Source organism: Uloborus diversus, unplaced genomic scaffold, assembly GCF_026930045.1.
Source record: "Uloborus diversus isolate 005 unplaced genomic scaffold, Udiv.v.3.1 scaffold_577, whole genome shotgun sequence".
In the NCBI taxonomy this organism is placed as follows: Eukaryota; Metazoa; Arthropoda; class Arachnida; order Araneae; family Uloboridae; genus Uloborus; species Uloborus diversus.
Genome location: NW_026558766.1, coordinates 64,113 through 84,860, shown reverse-complemented (window position 1 = coordinate 84,860; position 20,748 = coordinate 64,113). Strand labels below are relative to the sequence as shown.

At 32.4% G+C, this 20,748-nt stretch overlaps 1 protein-coding gene across 1 annotated transcript in view; it reads right to left on the bottom strand.

Moving 5' to 3' along the window:
- LOC129233647 (uncharacterized) overlaps positions 1 to 9,094 on the bottom strand; it is a 34,019-nt gene extending 24,925 nt beyond the window's left edge. The window contains exons 1-4 of the mRNA XM_054867621.1: positions 9,080 to 9,094; positions 6,325 to 6,418; positions 3,795 to 3,966; positions 1,171 to 1,310 (exon numbers count right to left, since the gene is read on the bottom strand). Of these exons, the coding sequence (XP_054723596.1) occupies positions 1,171 to 1,310; positions 3,795 to 3,966; positions 6,325 to 6,399 (387 nt within the window). The 5' untranslated portion in view covers positions 6,400 to 6,418; positions 9,080 to 9,094. The remainder of the gene's footprint in view (positions 1 to 1,170; positions 1,311 to 3,794; positions 3,967 to 6,324; positions 6,419 to 9,079) is intronic.
- Positions 9,095 to 20,748: the final 11,654 nt, after the last annotated feature.

Here is a 20,748-nt window from a genome sequence, read left to right as displayed (position 1 = left end):
TTATAATCATGAATTTTGATACACAGATAGTCTGGCATTGTATATTGAAGAAGAGTTTTAATTTGGTATAGAAAAGTACTTCTTAATAACTATACTGTCCTTTTTATGATATCTTTTGCACCTATTTGACACTGGCAGTGCTTTTCCTAATTAGATTGTTATAAAAAAAAACTCACAGCCTTTACCATCAGAAAAATAAAATTGTCATTAAGAGTTGTTTATATAAATATAGATAAATAAACCAACAAATTAATAGATAGATACACATATATATACACATTCTTAAATAAAGGGTGATTAAAAAACAGTACTCAGAGGCTCATAGCTCTACAAAGCGGCTTCGGATAAAATCTCAAACCTATGTTATGTAGATCATTCAGTCAAGGTTTATAGGTAAAATAAAACCATATCCAAATGAGTAATTAATGTAATTTCACTGCACACGCAATACAGATGGTTCAAAGAAATCATTGTCCTTAGAGAACCTCCCTCTGAACAGGAAAGAAAGCACATTAATAGTAAAGTTTTTTTACTGAATGTGAGCATGGATTTGATGGCAGCAGTTCGTGCTTAATAGTGGATGATAAACTTTAAAATATTCTGGTATGCTTTCAGCATGTTGACCAATGAGGTACGCACACAGGTGTACGAATAAATAAAAAACTATTTCTCTTTGATTTGCAAACAGTTATTTCCTTTTTGCATCTTTGAAAAACCATTTCAAATTAATAATTAACACATTTTCAAACTAAATATTTTTTGTAATTATCTCCTTGGCATAACCTACAGGAGGGGCTCCCAAGCTGGGTGCCGCAGCATCCTAAGGTGACACAGGAAAAGGGAAGGGGTGCTACAAAATGTCCATGGTATCAATATATATGCATAGATGTATTTATTGAGTTAGACTAGGGGTCCGTGAAACAATTTAAATTTCCAATTCTTCAAAGGGTGCCACAAATCAGAAAAGTTTCAGAACCCATGATCTACATAATAAAAATTTCAAATTTCATTTGAATCTGCTCAGTAGAGCTTTAACTATGAGCCTCTGAGTACTGTCAGATTAATTTTAATTACCTCACAGATAGATACATTTATGTGTGAGACTATGTTAAATAATGTGAAGTAAAATTACCTTACAGTAAATTTTTTTAAAATGAAGAGAAAACTCACTATTTTAAAACAAGAATAGCAGTTCTTAAGAGCTGCTAAGTAACTGAAGAAATCAGCAGCAAAAGCAAAAATTAAATGAAGATAAATGTCAAACTGATGCTCTTCGTGAACCCCATATACAGCAAATGCAAGAGCAAGAACTGCAAAAAGAAAAAAAACATATATTTTTTTTCCTAATTCAGTAACAGAAAGTGATTGAATCAGAATGCTTTTTAATATTTTATTTTCTAAACAAAAAAAAAAAAAAAACATGAAATTAATATCCTTGAAGTAGAATGACATTGAAGCATAATTTCAATTTCATGAAACTAAAAGCCAAGACAGACAAAATAAAATTTGATAAGTTTTCAAAATAAGTAGCCATAGATTTTTTTTCAATCAAAAATATTATTTTCTTATAAACAGTTCAGACTAATATTAGGTCATTCCATGTCAAATCAACCAATCACTCAAAATGACCATCTCAGATTTTCATGAAACTTTCAGGGATTATACTGTTTGACATTCTAAATTCAGATCTACTTTAAAAAAAAAAAAAACTATCTTTTTTGGTTAATGAGTTATTAATTTTTTAAATGTGTAAAAACTCACGTTTTTTTACTCATCTGTTGTGTTTAAAAATGCTACAATTTTAGTTCTATGGGGTCAATACAGTAGGTTAACAGCTCATTTTAAAGAGAATTGCATGAGCTTTAATTTGACATGCAACTTGCATATTTCTCTTAAATTTTTAATATTTTTTTTAAATTTTAAAATTTAAATTTTTTTAAAGTGAGTGTCCTTTAAAAATTTTGAAAAAAATATATGTTTTTTAATATGTTTTAATAAATACATTTTAATAAATATATATACATATGTTTTCTATTAGACATTTTTTTAGATTATTTTCTTTTATTGTTTTAAAATCATATTTTTTAAATTAATCTCTTACTTTTTAAAATTACTTTTATTTTAAATTTTCTTTAAAATTATTTTTTAATTTTATTTTTAACTATGCAATTTATAATTTGACAGCATTTTATTTCAAAATTATGATATAAATTAAAATATAATTAAAAATTGAAAATGAAATGCATTAAAACCATTTAAAGAACAGGCAGATCATGCAGAAGCTTGTTTACACACGTGTTGAAACACTCCCTGACATGTTCAAACAGGTGTGTGACGCATTAAGTCCTGTTTACTGAACTTCAAAGGAATAAAAGATAACCAAAATTTAAGATTTTTTGAAATTTAAAGGTTTTTTAATTAATGGAACTATTTATAGTTTCACTACAAAATGTTTATAATATTATTTTAAAAAAAAACTAAAACATGTATATTTTGAAAGAAATTTAAATTGTTAAAAATAGTTTTGTGCATTTAAAAAAGTATTTTTTATTTATTTATTGTTTTTTTTAATTTTTAAACAAAAATGCTAAGTAGCACCATTGCATTATTTGCTATAACTGCTGATCCCATCATGTCCCCACTCTGAAATTTTTAGGATGTATCTATTAAATCATATTAAAAAACATATATTTTTTTCAAAACTTTTAAAAAACACTAACTTTAAAAAATTTAAATTTTAAATTTTAAAATTTTAAAAAATATTAAAAATTTAAGAGAAATATGCACGTTGCATGTCAAATTAAAGCTCATGCAATTCTATTTAAAATGAGCTGTTAACCAACTGTATTGACCCCATAGAACTAAAATTGTAGCATTTTTAAGCACAACAGATGAGTAAAAAAATGCGAGTTTTTACACATTTAAAAAATTAATAACTCATTAACCAAAAAAGATAGATTTTTTTAAAAGTAGATCTGAATTTAGAATGTCAAACAGTATAATCCCTGAAATTTTCATGAAAATCTGAGATGGTAAATTTGAAAATAAGTTTTTTTTTTTTTTTTTTTTTTGGTTGATTTGACATGGAATGATCCTATTCTTTACAAAATAGTTTTCAAACAATTTAAATGAACTGTATTAAACAAACTTTAATTGATTGATACATCACAGCTTTAAAAAAAAATCAGGGTCACAATTATAGAAGAGGGTTTAAGCTCAGAGAACCATCTTACTCTGAGCTTGCAGAAGCATTTGCTTTTTCAAAGTTAAATGATATTAATATTAGATATTACTAAACTTGGGAGTTTATCCTTATAAAAGATAAGACATAAGACTGACAAATATAAGCCAGATAGAACTATTAAACTTTCTTCAACTGAAGAAATATTTTCTAGAGATTTCTTTTATTAGAATAATATGAATATGCCGTTCTAAACCTACCTTTTCACACTGAACACTAAATCTAACTCCCAAGAGTTATGAGAAATACATAACATTTTATCTTAACTACACACAAGATTTAATAAACTGCTAAAGACAAGAAATATTTTGCTTCATTTTGGCTCAATTGAAATAGATATCTTTATTGAAATAGATATCTTTATAACTCTTCATTCCTCTCAAGTAACAAAAGAAGAAGGATCTTTGAGAAATATTAGACTTTTATACAGTCTTTTTCAAAACGTTTTACAAGCTTTAAAATACACTTAAAAAGCTTTAAAGAAACATATGAACATTAATTTAAAAAAAAAAAAATAGCAAAGAGCAGGCACTAAGAGTTCACTATATTGTACCTGACACAATAATGACAATGACTTCAGTCATGAATTCTGGCGATAACAAACTGTGCTGTAAGTCACACTGTGCCACTGCGATTCCAGAAGATGCAAGCAAGAGGGCCACATTCCATGCACTTACCACCAGAAAGATCCATTCCCAAATGTTATGGCCAGCAATCAAAGATACCTAAATGATTAGAAATGATGTAATAAATGAAATTTTATACTCTTTTACTCAATGTAAAAAACTTTCCAATGTGTTACAATGGCATTTTTACACTACATCTCAAAATTCAAAAACATTTTTCAGAGCCGATTCTTTTCAGATAAAGCTCAAAAGAAACATCAGCTTGTTAAATGGTGGAAAAATATAACATAAAAGACACCTGACAAAATGATCTATTTATAAGATGTGTAAGCCTCTGCAGTCTGTGGTCACCCAAGCATCGACAGATTTACTTTCTCATTCAAGTTCATTGGGTCAGTAACAGGTTAAGCAAAAAATACATATTGAAACCAGCTACAAAACTACAGCCTACAGCAGAGCATTGCATACAAATAATCGTAAAAGACTTTTAATTTAAATTAATCCTTTAAAAAACCTAAAGAAGCATTGATTCTTTCTTTTTTAAATTTCCAACTGAACTTTCAGTTCCAACATTTAACTGTAAATTTGACTGTCTCAAAAATTTGATAACTCAAAACTTGTGCGGGTTTTAAACAACAGCATACTTCATGGCTGATTTGTCTCAGAGAGTTGAGGAGTGGACTAATAAAAATATTTATAATAAATCTCTTACTGATTATTTGAAAATAAAAGTGAAAAATATATTCAAGTTGGTGCAGTAAAATCAAGAAGAAAAGTTTTAGTATTACTGAGGAGAGCATTTATATAAACGTATTGTGTGAGCTCTGTATTGACACGATGAAGTTTATGTGCTTGAGAGTTTGCTGGAAAAGCGAGAGAGGGGGGCTGTCATCATGGAATCTATCTGATGAACAATATCATTTTAGAAACTCTGTTCTTGAGTCTATAATACATACCTAAAATCAATAAAAGGCTAAAAACCTTCACCTGAAAATTCTTAGAGGAAAACAGCAAGATTTTTTTAAATATAATAGTGAGATTTGATCCCTAATGGAGGGCAGCCAAGTCAGTAAAGTTGTTGTTGTCTTGTGCCAGCTAAGCTGGCAATTTGGGGTGCACTGCTTCACTTTTCCAACTGTACTGTAATTTTGGTGTGAAGTTCGACTTCTACAGTAGACACATGCCATAAGGACCCGTTTATAGGGTAGGCAAACATTCACAACACAACAACACATTCGCACAAAGGAAGGACAAGAGAGAAAGCGCATTCATGCCTGAACAGGGATTCGAATCCAGGACCTCCCAATCAGAGTCAGACTTCTCTGACCACTGGACACGGTTGTCTGTATTAAGGGAATTATAAGATTGTGTTGATACAGGGAAAATCAGAGCATTGGAAAATTTGTCATTAATGGAGATGATCCCTCACAGAAGCTTCACTAGGCATCAAATAAAATTTGTTCTCAGTGTCCTCAAAGTCTTGCCCTGATCCTGTTACGTAGATTCTTAAAAAAGTTTTCGAAATATGAAACCGATTTATAAAATATAGCTATAGTTTTGTAAAAAAATCAAAACATCAGGAATACTCAATAAAAAAAAATTCAAATACAAATGAGATGACCAACAACAGGCTCTTGGCCCAGCTAGACTGGTTCTAGTCAATTTATTAGTCCTCAATGAAGATCAATGGCCCTATTAAAGCTATTTACCCCCTTGCCCTCTGCCACCTCTTCCGGTAAGCTCTTCCAAGTGCTTACGACTCTAGTAATTTTTCCAAATTTCCAGGTTAGCTTCAGATTTGAATCGCTTAAAACAATGACCCCTCGTCCTGCTTTCCGTGCAAAAATTTAATCCATTAACATCTCTCATTTTGATAAATTGAAACAACTGAATCATGTCCCCTCTATTAAGTCTGGTATCATAATTTCAATCTGAAAGTCCTCTTACTAGTCTAGTTGCCCTTCTTTGAACCCTTTCCAATAAGGAAATATCTTTCTTCAGATAAGGCGACCAAAACTGAACAGCATACTCCAAATGAGGTCTTAATAAACTCCTATATTAAGGCAGAGGAACCTTCTTAGATTTGTTTGAAATAGATCTATTGATAAACCCAAGCATTTTGTTGGCTTTGTTACTTGCAATGCTGCACTGTTTACTAAACTTGAAGTCTTGATTTATTAAGATACCCAGATCAATAACATTATCTGCCTGACTAATGATTGAACCCTGTAAATGATAACTCGTACGGTTAATTCCATGACCTAAATGTAGCACTTGACATTTCCTTACAGCAACTATTCTACTATTAAATACTATACTCGACCTACAGGTATGACAAGATGTTTGAAGAAACGTTTTTACTACTTTTAATGTTTCATAATTTCATAATGCAGTTAGCAGATGCAGAAAACAATGACTTTTTTTTTTTGCTATATTAGAAATTTTCTAATCCCTTACCTGAAAACCAGAGGAACTGCTTTCTGCTACTGGTTCATTGCTTCCCGAAGATGAAGTTGAATCTTCAGAAGGCATACTTAGACCATGTAGAAATCTAAAATTAATACCAGAATTTAGATTCAATAACAACAAATTACTACATTCTTTTAACAATCTTTCTTCTCTATACCAGTGATCTTTAGTAAAAGTAAAATTGGTTGCCAATGAAACAGTGCAACCTAATTTAATAACTTATTCATAACTTAAATGTAAAACATGTGAATAACTTCTTATAAAAAATTGCAATATATCTAGACCAATAACTACAGAATTCAATCTAATTTCGTGATATAAAAATTAAGCACTTTCAAAAAGCTTTCGATAAGGTACCGCATGTTGCTCTACTTAGCAAATTAGCTGATATAGGAATAGGAGGGAAAACTTTCATTTGGGTAAAAAATTGGCTGACCGGAAGGAAACAAAGAGTAGTTGTAAGGGGAAATTATTCTAATTGGAGTGAGGTCTTAAGCGGGATTCCTCAAGGATCAGTGTTAGGGCCTGTTTTGTTCATTGTCTTTATGAATGATATTCACAAAAAAATTTCTGGGAACATGAATTGTTTTGCTGATGATGTCAAAGTTATGGGGACTGTAGAAAATGAAGAACAAGCAAATCAGCTGCAAGAGGATCTAGATCATATTACGGAGTGGGCTGATAAATGGGGTATGGCTGTTAATGTTGGGAAATGTCAAGTGCTACATTTAGGGCATGGAAATAAGTGTACAAGTTATTATTTGCAAGGTTCAGTCATTAGTCAGGCAGACAAAGTTACTGATCTGGGGGTCCTAATAAGTCAGGATTTAAAGTTTAGCCAACAGTGCAGCATTGCAAGCAACAAAGCCAATAAGATGCTTGGGATTATCAATAGATTTATTTCAAATAAATCTAAAGAAGTTCTTCTGCCCTTATATAGAAGTTTGGTAAGACCCCAATTGGAGTATGCTGTTCAGTTTTGGTCTCCTTATCTTAAGAAAGACATTAATGTATTGGAAAGGGTTCAAAGGCGGGCTACAAGGCTAATAAGTGGACTTTCCCACTTAGATTATGATTCCAGGCTTAGAAGGCTAAAAATGTACAGTCTTGAGCAAAGAAGAGACCGAGGGGACATGATTCAGCTGTTTGAATTTATTAAAACGAAAGATGTTACGGGGCTAAAGTTTAGCACTGAAAACAGGACAAGGGGTCATTGTTTTAAGCTATTTAAATCTCAGGCTAACATGGATATTAGGAAAAATTATTATTTTAGCAGGGTAGTGGAACCTTGGAACAACTTACCGGAAGAGGTGGTAATGAGCAAAGGAGTAGACAGTTTTAAGAGGGCCATTGATCTTCACTGGGGATTGTAAATTGACTAGGACCAGTCCAGCTGGGCCCAGAGCCTGTTGCTGGTCGTCACTTTTGTATTTTTGTATTTGTGTTTGTATTTGAATTTCATTACCAAAAAAAAATTGATATCCCTTGAATTTCCATTGTTTTTTTATGAAGGAGAGACAATAACATAGTATTAATACCATTTAAAATTTTCAAATAATTTTATACTCGTTACAAACTGGGAAATCACATTAATATTAATTTAAGGTAAATATAGGAGCTAACAATTAGCGACACATAATTTCATCTATATTAATCATTTTAAAAAAATACTTTAAGTATTATTTTACCATTAAGCATACCCATAGCATACAGCATGAGTATAATTTCTCAACAACTAATGATATTTCAACTTCATAATCTCTGGTTATAGTCATTGAAGACAATGAAGTAGTTTCTTAAATACTTTTAAATTACATTTACAAGAAATATTTTAATCAAATCTGAAGAAATTTACGACAGCAGAAATATGAAGTAGAAGAAAATATTTTAACTACTATGATTTAATTCATATCTGAACTAATAAAACTTCAAAAAGCAAATATGAAATATAAGAAAATATTTTAATCATTATAATTAAATTAGCTTTCTGAACAAACAAAACTTCATGAAGCAAAATGAAAATTTTCATTTCTATATTTCAAATTTAAAACAAATTGAATCTACTAAAGACAATAAGTAATGTCTTATCTCTTTGGAAAAGAGAATTTTTAAGCTCTTAACACTATTGTACTAAAACCTTAAAACATTTACAGACTTGGTTTTTACGATAGCAAGAATTCGATACGCAAAAAGTGAGTAAACTAAAAACACTTTTAATTTTTCGCACCATTCAGAAAATTGTTTAACCTTTCAGAAAATACATGTGCTGAAGCATTAACTATTCTCCAAAAAAAAATATTTATAGATAGACAGTTTTCTTAATGAGTTTCGCTCCGAAACGAGAGAATGCAAACATATCAGTGGAAAATTTGCACAACTTAGCGAAAATGTGCAAATAACAATTTCATAACATTAAATGCGATTTTAAATATTGGATGCTTCATTTCACAATGAGTAACAAATGCAATTAACATTTTTTTAATCACAAAGTCAACAGAATTCTAATGTAGTTAAAAAACTAAATTGATTACAGATTATTTCTTTTGCTTTGCGCCAAAATCTGTCAAAAACATTACATGAACAGTAGAGTACAGTTGAGAAGTAACACGCTTACTAAAAGGACAAAAGAAATTTAAATCATTTCCAGCGGATAAAAATAAAATTAACACTATAATGAATTTTTAAAAAATATAATAACACAGCAGGGTATAAAAAATTGATAATACGTAAACATGATACCAACTTTCGGAGCAAGGAAGATTTCATTAGCTGAAATAGATGCTTTGTTGGTGGCATTTAGATTTTTTTTTTTTTGAAATGTTACATTACAGCAACTCTTCAAGGTTTGTAAGAAAGAAAAAACTCGCCAGACAAGTCTCTGTTTCACTTACGTTTTCTACTTCGCGAAAATGAATTAATATTTTAGGCTTGCTCCTTAAATGGACGGTACCATCACTCGAATGGCCTTGAATAAAATCAATAGTAGAAGGTGCGATTCACGGTAGGGATGCATTAAATCGTTCAGGTTTCTCAAAAAAAGGTTCATCAGCATAAAAATAGAAATCTTATTTGTGATACTCACATTTAATGCAGGCCTTTATGATTACTGGAACGGAAATTCAAATCCCTGCTGGAAATCAGAGGATCATTTACTTGTATCACTTGCTAGAATTCATTCTAGAATTCTCGTCACAAAACCCCAATGTGCAAGAACATTTACAAATAAAGTATTTAAAGTGAAAATCGAACTCCGTTTTAAGAACAATCTATATAATCAATGATTATATGATATCAAGGCGATCGAATAAAACCGCACGTTCTCAGTTAATCAAAGGCATGCGCAGTTACTACTCCGAGATGAGGGTTACTCCCACTCCCGTATTCTAAGGGGGAATTGAATACTTTTATAAGGAGCGCACTGCTCTCCCCTTCCCCTCTCCTCACCATACAGTTTGGATCGATTTTACTCGCATCCTCTCCAAAACTAGAGTTAAAAGGAAATCTTTCATTGATGCGGAAGAGCGTAAAGTACATTTTAAAAATATTTCTTAAGACTTTTTGCAACCAAGAATCTTATGATTTTTTTTGACGTTGATTCTTATATACGAAAGTGTTTTACGCGAATCACGCCCGTCATTTCGAATTTTTCCTGTAGGCTCAAAGAGTATATATACATGACGCAAATTAATCAGCATAAAAATTTGGTATCAAATAAAAATTCAAATCGAGGAAAACTCAGGCATACTCAGGGGGTGCCTCCCCAACAGCAAGAGCACCCCCTAAATATCGCGAAGCAACCCCCCCCCCTCCGCAAAAATAAAAACACGACCTAAAAATGAGAAAAATACCCCTCAAAACAGCCTTCCTAACAATAATTTTCAATGGCGCCGGCGCCTAGGTGGTTAAGGGGGGGGGGAGAGAAGGGACACCTGTTGGCCCGAGTCTGAAGAGAGCCCAATATTTTTAAAATATGCATGAAATATAGGGGTAAACAATATGGAAGGGGCCCGGGAAAGTCATCTGTGACGGGCCCTAAAATTTCTGTGCACGCCCATGCTAGGTGGGCACCCTTGGGCCCGCAAGTATGTATATTCATTAATTTCCTAAAAGTCAGAAGGGAGAATGACTCTCTCCTGATCCCCCCCCCCTCCAAAAAATGATGGGCCTGATCAGGATCCGCAAACTAAAATTTTTGGGAGGGAGGGAATTCCGATTTCGTCGAATAATAAATTTTGAACATGAACACATGTCATGCATGTATCATCAGAGCTATCAAAAAAGAGTTATAAATAAATTTAAAAATTTAAAACTCGAAAAAAAAAATCTCAGTTTTCCAATTTTGTTTCCAAATTTGCCTAATCGTCAGCAAAATTTGCTGAATGAAAGAATATTTTTGGGAGGTCATTGTGACCTCTCCCACGTCTCCCATCGGCGTTCCCTGGTGAATCTGCGTGGAGCCCTGTTAAATTATCAGAGCTGCCCTGTCTCAACTACAAGAAAATAAATAAAAAAAGAAATTTTCATCATCAATCACAGTAAAAAAGTTATTAAGAAAATTAAGTCTTCTATGTAGTAAAGCGAAAAATAATATAAGAGAATTGTTGTGAAATGAAGAGAAAAAATGTTGCGTACATTACTTAACTTCACCCCTGTTGAATATTCGATGCCTTTTTAGCAGCCAAGAGTATAGATAAGTATACTCAGCAGGGGTGGACTGGGTCCCCCAAGAGGGTGCCAATCTTCACTCCCAAAGGGCGCAAAAAAAAAAATAATAATAATAATTAATTTGAATTTTGACATCTTGAATTCAAATTATGTTTTTCGCAATCACGAGTGTGTGTGTGTATGTAGGTGTGTTGTGTGTGGGGGGAGGTATGTGTGTTTGTGTGTAGGCATATGTGTTTGTGTCTGTGTGCAGGCACGAGTGTTTAGGTAGTTGTGTGTAGGTGTGTGTGTGTTTGTATAGGTGTCTGTATGTATGCGTGTGTGGTGTAGTATATGGATGCCACCTGGAGACAGTTTTCGCTATAGGAGCAGCATCGTGAGGATCCGGTCGACGGTGAAGCTGCAGAGGGTGCTGGTGGGAAAATAAAATGATAGCACATCAAAACAGTCAAATGAAAGCAATAAGCAATCGTGATTGCTCAAAAAAAAAAAAAACCCGAAAAAAGAAACGAAAGTGCACAGAGGGCATTCATTCAAAGGCGCATCGGCACCGCGAGCATATACGCACATTCAAAGTAATACTTCTTAAATTTATGTTATACTAGCATTCCCGTACCCGGCATTGCTCGGGTAATGGAATTAGCAAGAGTTAACAGTGTTTGGGGCACCTAGTTTCGAAAATCCCCTGTAATAATTACTTACTACCTATATTTTTTTCTAGTTTTGGGAGGATCCCGGGGCCCCTGGACTCCTTATGTATATGCCCTTGTACTTAACCGATCTTTCAATGTTATTAACGATCCTTTTAAAGTATTGATTATCTTTGCAAACACAGGCCATCCACATTTTATTGTTATACCTATGTTTAAGCAAGAACTTCTTTGTATAACACATTTTACTTTCTTCTATATCTAATATATAGAAGAAAGTATTGGATTCGTGTAAATTTTCGAATTTCGAATTTTGACGGATACGAACGTTTTGAGGTGTGCTGAGTCCACTTCGACTATTTTTGGAAAATGTCTGTCTGTCTGTGTGTGTGTATGTGTGTGTGTCACGTCTGTGTGTGACCAGTTTTTTGTGGCCGCTCTACAGCAAAAACTACCGCATGAAATCGAACGAAATTTGGTACACATATGTGCCCCTATGTGAACTTGTGCCCATTGGTTTTCGGCGCGAATTTCTCCAAGGGGGGTGGAGCAATGGGACGTTTTTTGAGTTAAGCGTGATTGCTATTCCTCAGGAAGTAACTGGCGGAATCGAACAAAATTTGGTCCATATGTTGCCAGTAACAGGAACAGGTGCTGATTTAATTTTGGTGTCAATAACTCAAACGGAGGTTGAGCTATAGAACGTTTTTTTGTCGTCAATTGTGACTGCTGTATCTCAAAAAATAATGAACGGAATGAAAAAAAAAATATCGGCAAGTAGCCCTTAGTGGGTATAAAAGCTAATTTTATTTTGGTGTCAACAACTAAAAATGGGGGGTAGCGCAATCGTCCGTTCTTTTTTTCCATTGTGAGTGCCCTATCTCAAGAAGTAATGCTACGTTCTGGTTGAAATTTGGAATATATGTGAATCCATATGTAAATAGGCTTTGGTTCAATTTTGACACCAATCGCTCCAAGGTGTTTTTTTTTTTTTTTTCGAATAAAAATAGCTTTATTAATACAACAATAAGAAAGATAAATCGTAATAAATTGTCGTCTGCGTATTTCTCGTGATTTTAATTGTATGGAAACGATCGGAAATATTATCTCAATGATTTAAAATTTTTAACTGTTGCCATCTTATGTTTGTTAACAAATAAAATATTTGTAATTAATTCAAGCAAGGCTTTTAAAATAACTTTCAATTTTCGCTCTTTGCTTTGCTTTTGCAATAATTCAGACATTGGGATGGTCGTCAAGTTTTTGCATGTGTAATTTTGTTTTTGTTGGGAATATTGCTTCCTCGTCAAGCATGGGGATGGATCAGAAAAAAAAAGGAAAAATATAGAAGAAAGTTTCGTGATGGCCACAACATACTAGTTTAGGTTGGTTTTTCTTTCTGGTGCTATAAAATTATTAAGCTGCTTGATCAACAGACTTTGGAGCAAGCTACATAAAATTTGCCGTGTGAAAAAAAAGTCTTCTTTAAATTTATCCCTGCTACTTTTAATGTCTGTCCTTGTGACTTATTAACGGTTATTGCAAAGCAAACTTTTACAGGAAGCTGCACTCTTCTAAATTCAAAAGGATAGTCCGCCTATGATGATGTTCTTAAAAACTTCGTTTCTAGTTTTGAGAAAATGAAAGCAAAAGACAGAAACATTATTATTTGACTTGAGAAAAGCCTCGAAGAATCACGTGAGAAATAAAAACAATATCAAATTTAAAATTCGCTATCGAACAAAAGTTGAGATGAAGTACTGAATAATGATTTGAATGGAGGAAAGCCTCTTAAAATAAGGGATTTAAATTTCAATGACTGGTTTTAATTTCACAGAAATTAACGGGTTTTAATTAATTTCTCCCGAACTAATTGGTATTTCGAAAAATCCTTTCTTAGTGGATACTTTCATAATCATGTGGATATGCCTGCCAAATTTCAAGTCTGATGCTTCAGCCGTATTGGCTGTGCGTTGATATATATATATATATATATATATATATATATATATATATATATATATATATATATATATATATATATATATATATATATATATATATATATATATATATATATATATATATATATATATATATATATATATATATATATATATATATATATATATATATATATATGTATATATATATATATGTTATCTCAGGACATTGATTTTTATATATTGAGATGAGAATAGGGTCGTTTCCAAAATTTTAAAAGTGTTTTTTTCTGAAAGAGTATGTTTAAAAACATAGGATCTGACCACTTTTTAAATAATTTGTTTAAGTTTAATATTTTTAAAAAATTACTTTAATCGGTGCGCTTTCATTGTTTACGCTTCTCCCAGTGACATCATTACTTACGTATATTGGTAACGATATGGTTGATAGCAAGAGTAGAGCGCAATATTTAATTCTCTTCTTGATTATCGTAACGTGAAAACGCTGTAGAAAGATGCGCCACAAAGTGAATCATTTGGGACTTCATAAAGACCACGCCTTGTTTGAGAAATCGGACATTTTAAAAAATTAATTGAAAAATAACAGTTGGGAAAATAAAAGTATTTTCTGGGTTCATGTTTTTTTTTTTTTTTTGCTTCTTCTATCAATTTTAGTGACTAAAAGTAGTACTTTTGTCTGAAGGAAACAACCCCATTATAAAATGTGCTAACTATAGAGTTTGGCACTTCCAAATTTAAGAATTTTGACGTGTTTGTAGCGGTACTCAAAATTTGAAGGAAAACGTTATGTTGTTTAGTAAGAAATGATATTCTCACTAACTGCAATAAAAAAATATACTGCACATCAAACACTTAAGTACAATAATTCAATGCCTAATATTTTAATTTTTCAAATGATATTGAAATATAAATAAAAAATTAAATCTTAATATTTTTTCAGCAATATTAGGGGTTTTTTAAAAAAAAAGAAAACAATAAAAATATTTTTTGAAACTTTCGGAGGGAGTTTGAACTTTTAAAACCCAATCCTAAAATACGGCCCAGCAAGCAGGAGACAAATACTATTAATTTCCTTTTTCATTTTAAAAATTAATTATTTAAAATTTCAAAACTTCAATTCAATATTAATCTAAAACACTTACTGTATTGTTTTATCGGATACAAATTTAATTGTTTAGTGTCCGAATGGAACAAAAAGGGGCAAACATGCATTAATCATTTCATTAGAATAGAAAACTGAACTGAAGCGAGTGTGATAGAAGTTAGAAATTACGCTACACTAGTGGCTGTGCCCTCTGTTCGCTCCGCGCGTCGACCTTCGTCCGCCAGCTGCAGTGGATCAATGCCGCCTGCGGCGGGTGAAATTTGATGATTTGAACGCTTTTAATCCGCAATGTCCTAAGCACATCCTGGATGTCCGGACCCGTGCGGTTTAGTGCGTAATACAGGGCGGAATGGCTTCCCCTGAACAGGGTCCAATTTCCCAATAGGCAGAGTATCAGCTGCCTAGGGCGGCAAAATTTTCAATGGCTGCAAATTTAGCTTTAACCACAGGTTTTTAAAATTAATTTTCTTTAATCTTCAAAATAAGATATCAGCATTCTTTCATTTTCCACACAGTGAGTTTTTTCTTGTAATTGAATAGTGATTACTTTCACACATCTTATGAAAATCAAATGATTTTCAATCATGGTAATAAATCAGCGTAAAAAAGTAAGTGAAGACGATAAGCGGGTGTCAATTTCAAAAAGTGTCGTTGCGTTTGGCCGGAATATATATATATATACATACATATATATATATATATATATATATATATATATATATATATATATATATATATATATATATATATATATATATATATATATATATATATATATATATATATATATATATATATATATATATATATATATATATATATATATATATATATATATATATATATATATACAGTGAAACCTGTATAAGTTGACCACTTGCGGTGCAGTACTTTGGTGGTCAACTTAGACAGGTGGTCAACTTATAGAGGGTAGTAATGAAAACTTTTTTTTTGTCATTTTTTGTCCCATGCATTTATTTTTTAGCTAATTGAAATACTTTAAACTCATTTCATTATTTAACATTACTTTAAAACAATAAGAAAAAAAGTTGTTTAAATATTTTTAGAGATTATTTATCAGAATGAGACGCGTAACGTATCATACAAATTTAAAATTTCTGTGAATTGATCAAAAAAAAAAAAAAAAAAATGCCTCATTGCTTATGAAAAACTACTTACTTGATATTAACAATTCCTAAAATTTCATAACAAGTCAAAAGTGACTCAAATTCTTCATTTGATTTTTTCTTGTACATTTGTAACCATAGTAATCTATTTTTCAACAAAATAACTCCTTATTGAAGTTTGGCTCATTTTCTGGGACTTAACATTAGCCCAATGTTTTTCGATGGAAACAAACATTCATAGGTTTTTCTAAAATGTCTGGTTACTTATTTGAGGCATAACTGATGAAACTTTTAGTACAATCTAATGCTTTTGCCTAGTGGTCAACTTACAAAGGGTTTTTTACAATACTCCAAACCAAAGCTGGTGTATATTAGTGGTCAAGATAGACAGGTGGTCAAGATAGAGAGGTGGTCAAGTTACAGAGGTTTTCCTTCATTACATAAGATAGGACTAATTCCGTTCCTGACAAAAGCGGTCAACTTAGACAGGTGGCCAACTTACAAAGGTGGTCAACTTTACAGGTTTTACTGTATATCAAATGGGCAGTTTTTAAAAGAGGAAGCTTTGGAATCTTTGCAATCTAATCCAGTAACAATTTACTAATGAAATACCATCGAACAGTAGAAATGCTAAGAACATTAGTGAGTAAACGTAATAACAGAGGAAATTATTCAAATCATTGATTTGTAGATGAAAAAATAAAAATAACAGAATAAAGATGCTGTGAAAAATAAAGATAACAACTGAAAAAATTGTTAACGCACAAGACATTAAAGTTCAGTGCAGGGGCGGCTCTAGCGACGGACAAATCGGACCCCTGTCCGGGGCGGCAAATTTTAGGGGCGGCATTTTGGTTCGAATGTCTGAAGCACATTTTTCATTTTGGTCAAATTTGTACAAAAGTGTTTTGCAAACATAATTCCTTTTTTGTAGCTTGAGAATCTGAAAAATACGTGAACGTTTTTGATCTTTTTGATCTCCTACGTTTATTGCATTGTATTTGCTGTCGCCAACGTCAGATGATCATGTGTCTAATGTGTCTAGTTGCAAAGCGAGACAGAACGGGTGGAGTCCGATTACTCAGAATCCTCCAGGCAGGGCCGTCGCTAGGTCAAAATCAAAAACCCTGGGGGGGGGGGGGGTACGCATTCGGCGGCCCCTTGTTTATTTCAAACGCATGTTCCAATATGCAGAGAGAGAGAGATAGAAGATTTAGCTTCCGGTTTAGCAGGGATAGTCATATTACTAGACCTTAGTAGTACTAGCAATATAAAATTAATTGTAAGGATAATATTCAATCAGAAATAGGGGGTGTCGGAGGGCTATCTCCTGGCACTTTTTCGAAATTGAAGGTATAAAAACGCAGTTTTAAACTATATTTAAGTTAGGGAGGAAGGGGAGAGGAGATCCAAGATAGCCTCTCCTGATAATTTTTACCCAAATGTAGGTTCTCAAAACACAATCGTATGTAAAATTTGATTATGTTCAAAAGAGGGGGTTCGGGGGTTCTCCACCGGGAATTTTTCAAGATTTTTCAAGATGATGATGTTCAGGGAGAAAGAGACACGGGAGGGTCATATCTAACTATTTTTGAAATTTCAATCTCTAAGCTCGTAATTGTGAATTATTTCTGATTGTGAGATTGTGACAAGTAAAAGGGGGTCTGGGGGCTCTCCCCCGGGCAAAATTTAAAAATAGTAGTTCGAAAAATGCAGTTTTAGCCGATTTATGGTGATATTAAGGAAGAAAGAGATGCAGGACCATCCCCCAGAAATTTTTTGAAATTGGAGCCTTAAAAACGCAATTGAAGTCTTTTTTTTGTTAAAATTGAGTGCACCACTAGTTTCTTGAAATTGAAGCTTCGAAAACGTAATTTAAGCCAACCTTCGATGACAGGGGGGGGGGAGAGTTTTGAAGGGGCTCGCGCACATAAATGTTTTGTAATTGAAGCACTAAAAGCGAGATATAAGACTTTTTCGACGATGTTGACGAGAGAGAGAGGTGGGCATTCTCTCGAAAAAATTTCGATTTGTAGAAAGATTAACGCAATCGTAGGCGCTTTTCAATACTATTAAAGGGGTTGGGAGTTTGGTAGATCTCCCGCGAAAATTTTTCCGAATTGAAGCCTTATCAAAGAAATTTTGAAGGATCTTCGGTAATATCAGGAGACAGATCTCATGGAGATTTTTTAAAATTAAGTCCAATATCAGTGCTTATCAAAGATTCAACTATCTAGATATTAAATAACGAAGCTAGAGTTTCGATTTCAAAACACGGGTTTGATCAAAAGAGCAGTGCTAATACGTAACTTTTAAAAAAAGTAACAGAATTAATTCGGAATGTAATCAGTATTTTTTTGAGCAATCACGATTGCTTATTACTTTCATTTGACTGTTTTTGACGTTCCTTTGATTTTTCCCACCAGCACCCTCCACAGCATCACCGTCAACCGGGTCCTCACGATGCTGCAACTCTAGCGAAAACCGTCTCCAGGTTGCGTCAATATCCTACACACACACGCATACATACACGCACCTACACACATATACATATATACACCTACACACACATACATATATACACCTACACACACATACATACACCTACACACATACACAAACACATACACACACAATCACATACACACAACTACCCACACACCCATGCCTGCGCACAGACACAAACACACATGCCTACACACACACACATATTCCCCAAGCACAAACAAACACGCTTACATATACACACACACTCGTGATTGCGAAAAACATAATTTGAATTCAAGATGACAAAATTCATTTTTTTTTTCTGTTTCTTTTCCTGAAATCGAAATGCATTTTGAGTAAACGATGACAAATCATGAAACAACAAAGAAGTTAGTTAATTAATTCGGAAAACAAAGATGCTGTCATATGTGATGCTGTGTACAAATTACCGAGACACAAATAGTGTTCGTTAAGTTAAACAAAAAGAAAAGAAAAGGGAGTTTTGAACTAAAGGGTTTTTTTTTTTTTTTTTGTAATTGCTTACCGACTAAAAAAATACCAAAATATAGTGAATAATTTTGGAAACTATTAACACTCATCGGTGAAATTTCAATTAGTATTCATGCCGAAGTTAAAGTGGAAAAAGATGGATTCAGTTTCTTCAAAATACCGGTAGTGAAGTATGTTTAACGGTAAAATACTATAACGAGTAAAACAAATCGAACATACATAAAGCACAAAGATAAATTTAAAATTGCGTCCCTTAGTACAATAAATAAATAAAAAAATAAAATAAAATAAAATCTCTTGATAAAAATATTTTACTTTTCCAAAAACAATAACGATTTAGGAAAAGAAAAAAAAGAGTATGATATAGAAAATTACGCACATTTGAACAATCGCATGCAGGGAGTATAATTTTAAGTAGTCCCCGCACTGGGTTGTAAAATGAAAAAGATAGTATCAACAACAAACCGCAATTGAAGCATGTTTCGCGGTAAAATACTAAGATTTAAGAAAAATTGAACGCACTTAAAGTATTAAAAAAAAAAAAAAATACTGTATAGCGTCCCCAGTTTAAAAAAAAATATTATGCTGAAAATTGTTTTAGTTTTTTCTTAATAGATTAACGATTATCTAATAAAACCTAAAATAAAGTATAATACAAATACTCACATTAAAACATTGGATCGCAGACATTAAAATTTTTATTAGCATTCACACTTAAATGTTACATGAAAAAAGATGGATTTACCGTTTCATCAATAAACTGAAACGGAAGCATGTTTCGCAATAAAGTACGTACTGTAACGTGAGTGAGAAAAATCGAACGTTCATAAAGCAACAAAGGAAAATAAGAATAGAATTCCCAAGTACAAAAAAAAAAAAAAAAAAGAAAAATCCTCTGGCAAAAAAAAAAAAAAAAATCTTAGTTTTACTTTAATAAAATACGATGGTAAAAGAAAAAGAAAATAATTCTAAAATGAAGAATGATACAGATACTCACACATATTGTAAACATTGGTATGCAAACAGTAAAACTTTTATTTGGTATTTCACAATTATCTAGCATACTAACATGCTTAGCGTGCGAGACAAATCTCAGTTACTGTTTATCTCCCCATTTTCTATCATTTTATTTTCCCTTATAGGTCTATATCATTTTTCAGCAATTCATCTACGTTGTCATTATAAGGAAATGTTTTAAAACTTTGAAATAATGAAAGAGAACATGTTTTATGAAACCATAGGGTTATGAAAAAATAATAACCATGCTCTATCAATTGATAAAAAAGCAAATAAGTATACATAATGTAAATATTATTTAATTGGTCTTAGGTGAATCGTTTGATAACCTGCCCAAGAGCAGTACGTGAGCCATAAACGATGTGCAAAATTAAATAACATAAACAGAGGAGCATCAAATTAAAATTTTTGGGAATTCTAGTTTTACAGAATGATAAAACGCGAGATTACACGCATATCATATAAGGGTTGCCCAAATGAAAAGTGGACAAGTGCAATAACATTAGAATGAATGATTCAATTAGAGCGTCACTGCACAACTATATAAAGGGTGGTATGAGGTATGCATCTGAATTGTCGTTCAGCGGTTCAACCCGTTTGCAGTAGAGGAAATTGTACAGAAGAAAATTGGTGCTATCCATGGATGCGTCCAGATTGGAAAACGCGGTAGTAAGGTTGAGGGCGGCACACGACATCAGATCTGCCGAGGACGGGCCAAGCAAACATCGTGATCACCAATGATTCCATTGCCTTCGTTAATGAAATGATCCGAGCTAATCGAAAGATTAAAAGACCCTTGAAATCAGTGACGACTCAACCTGAGTAAAGGAACGGTTCACAGTATCATCCACAAAGATCATCCCAGGAAACCCAGACGACCCTAAACA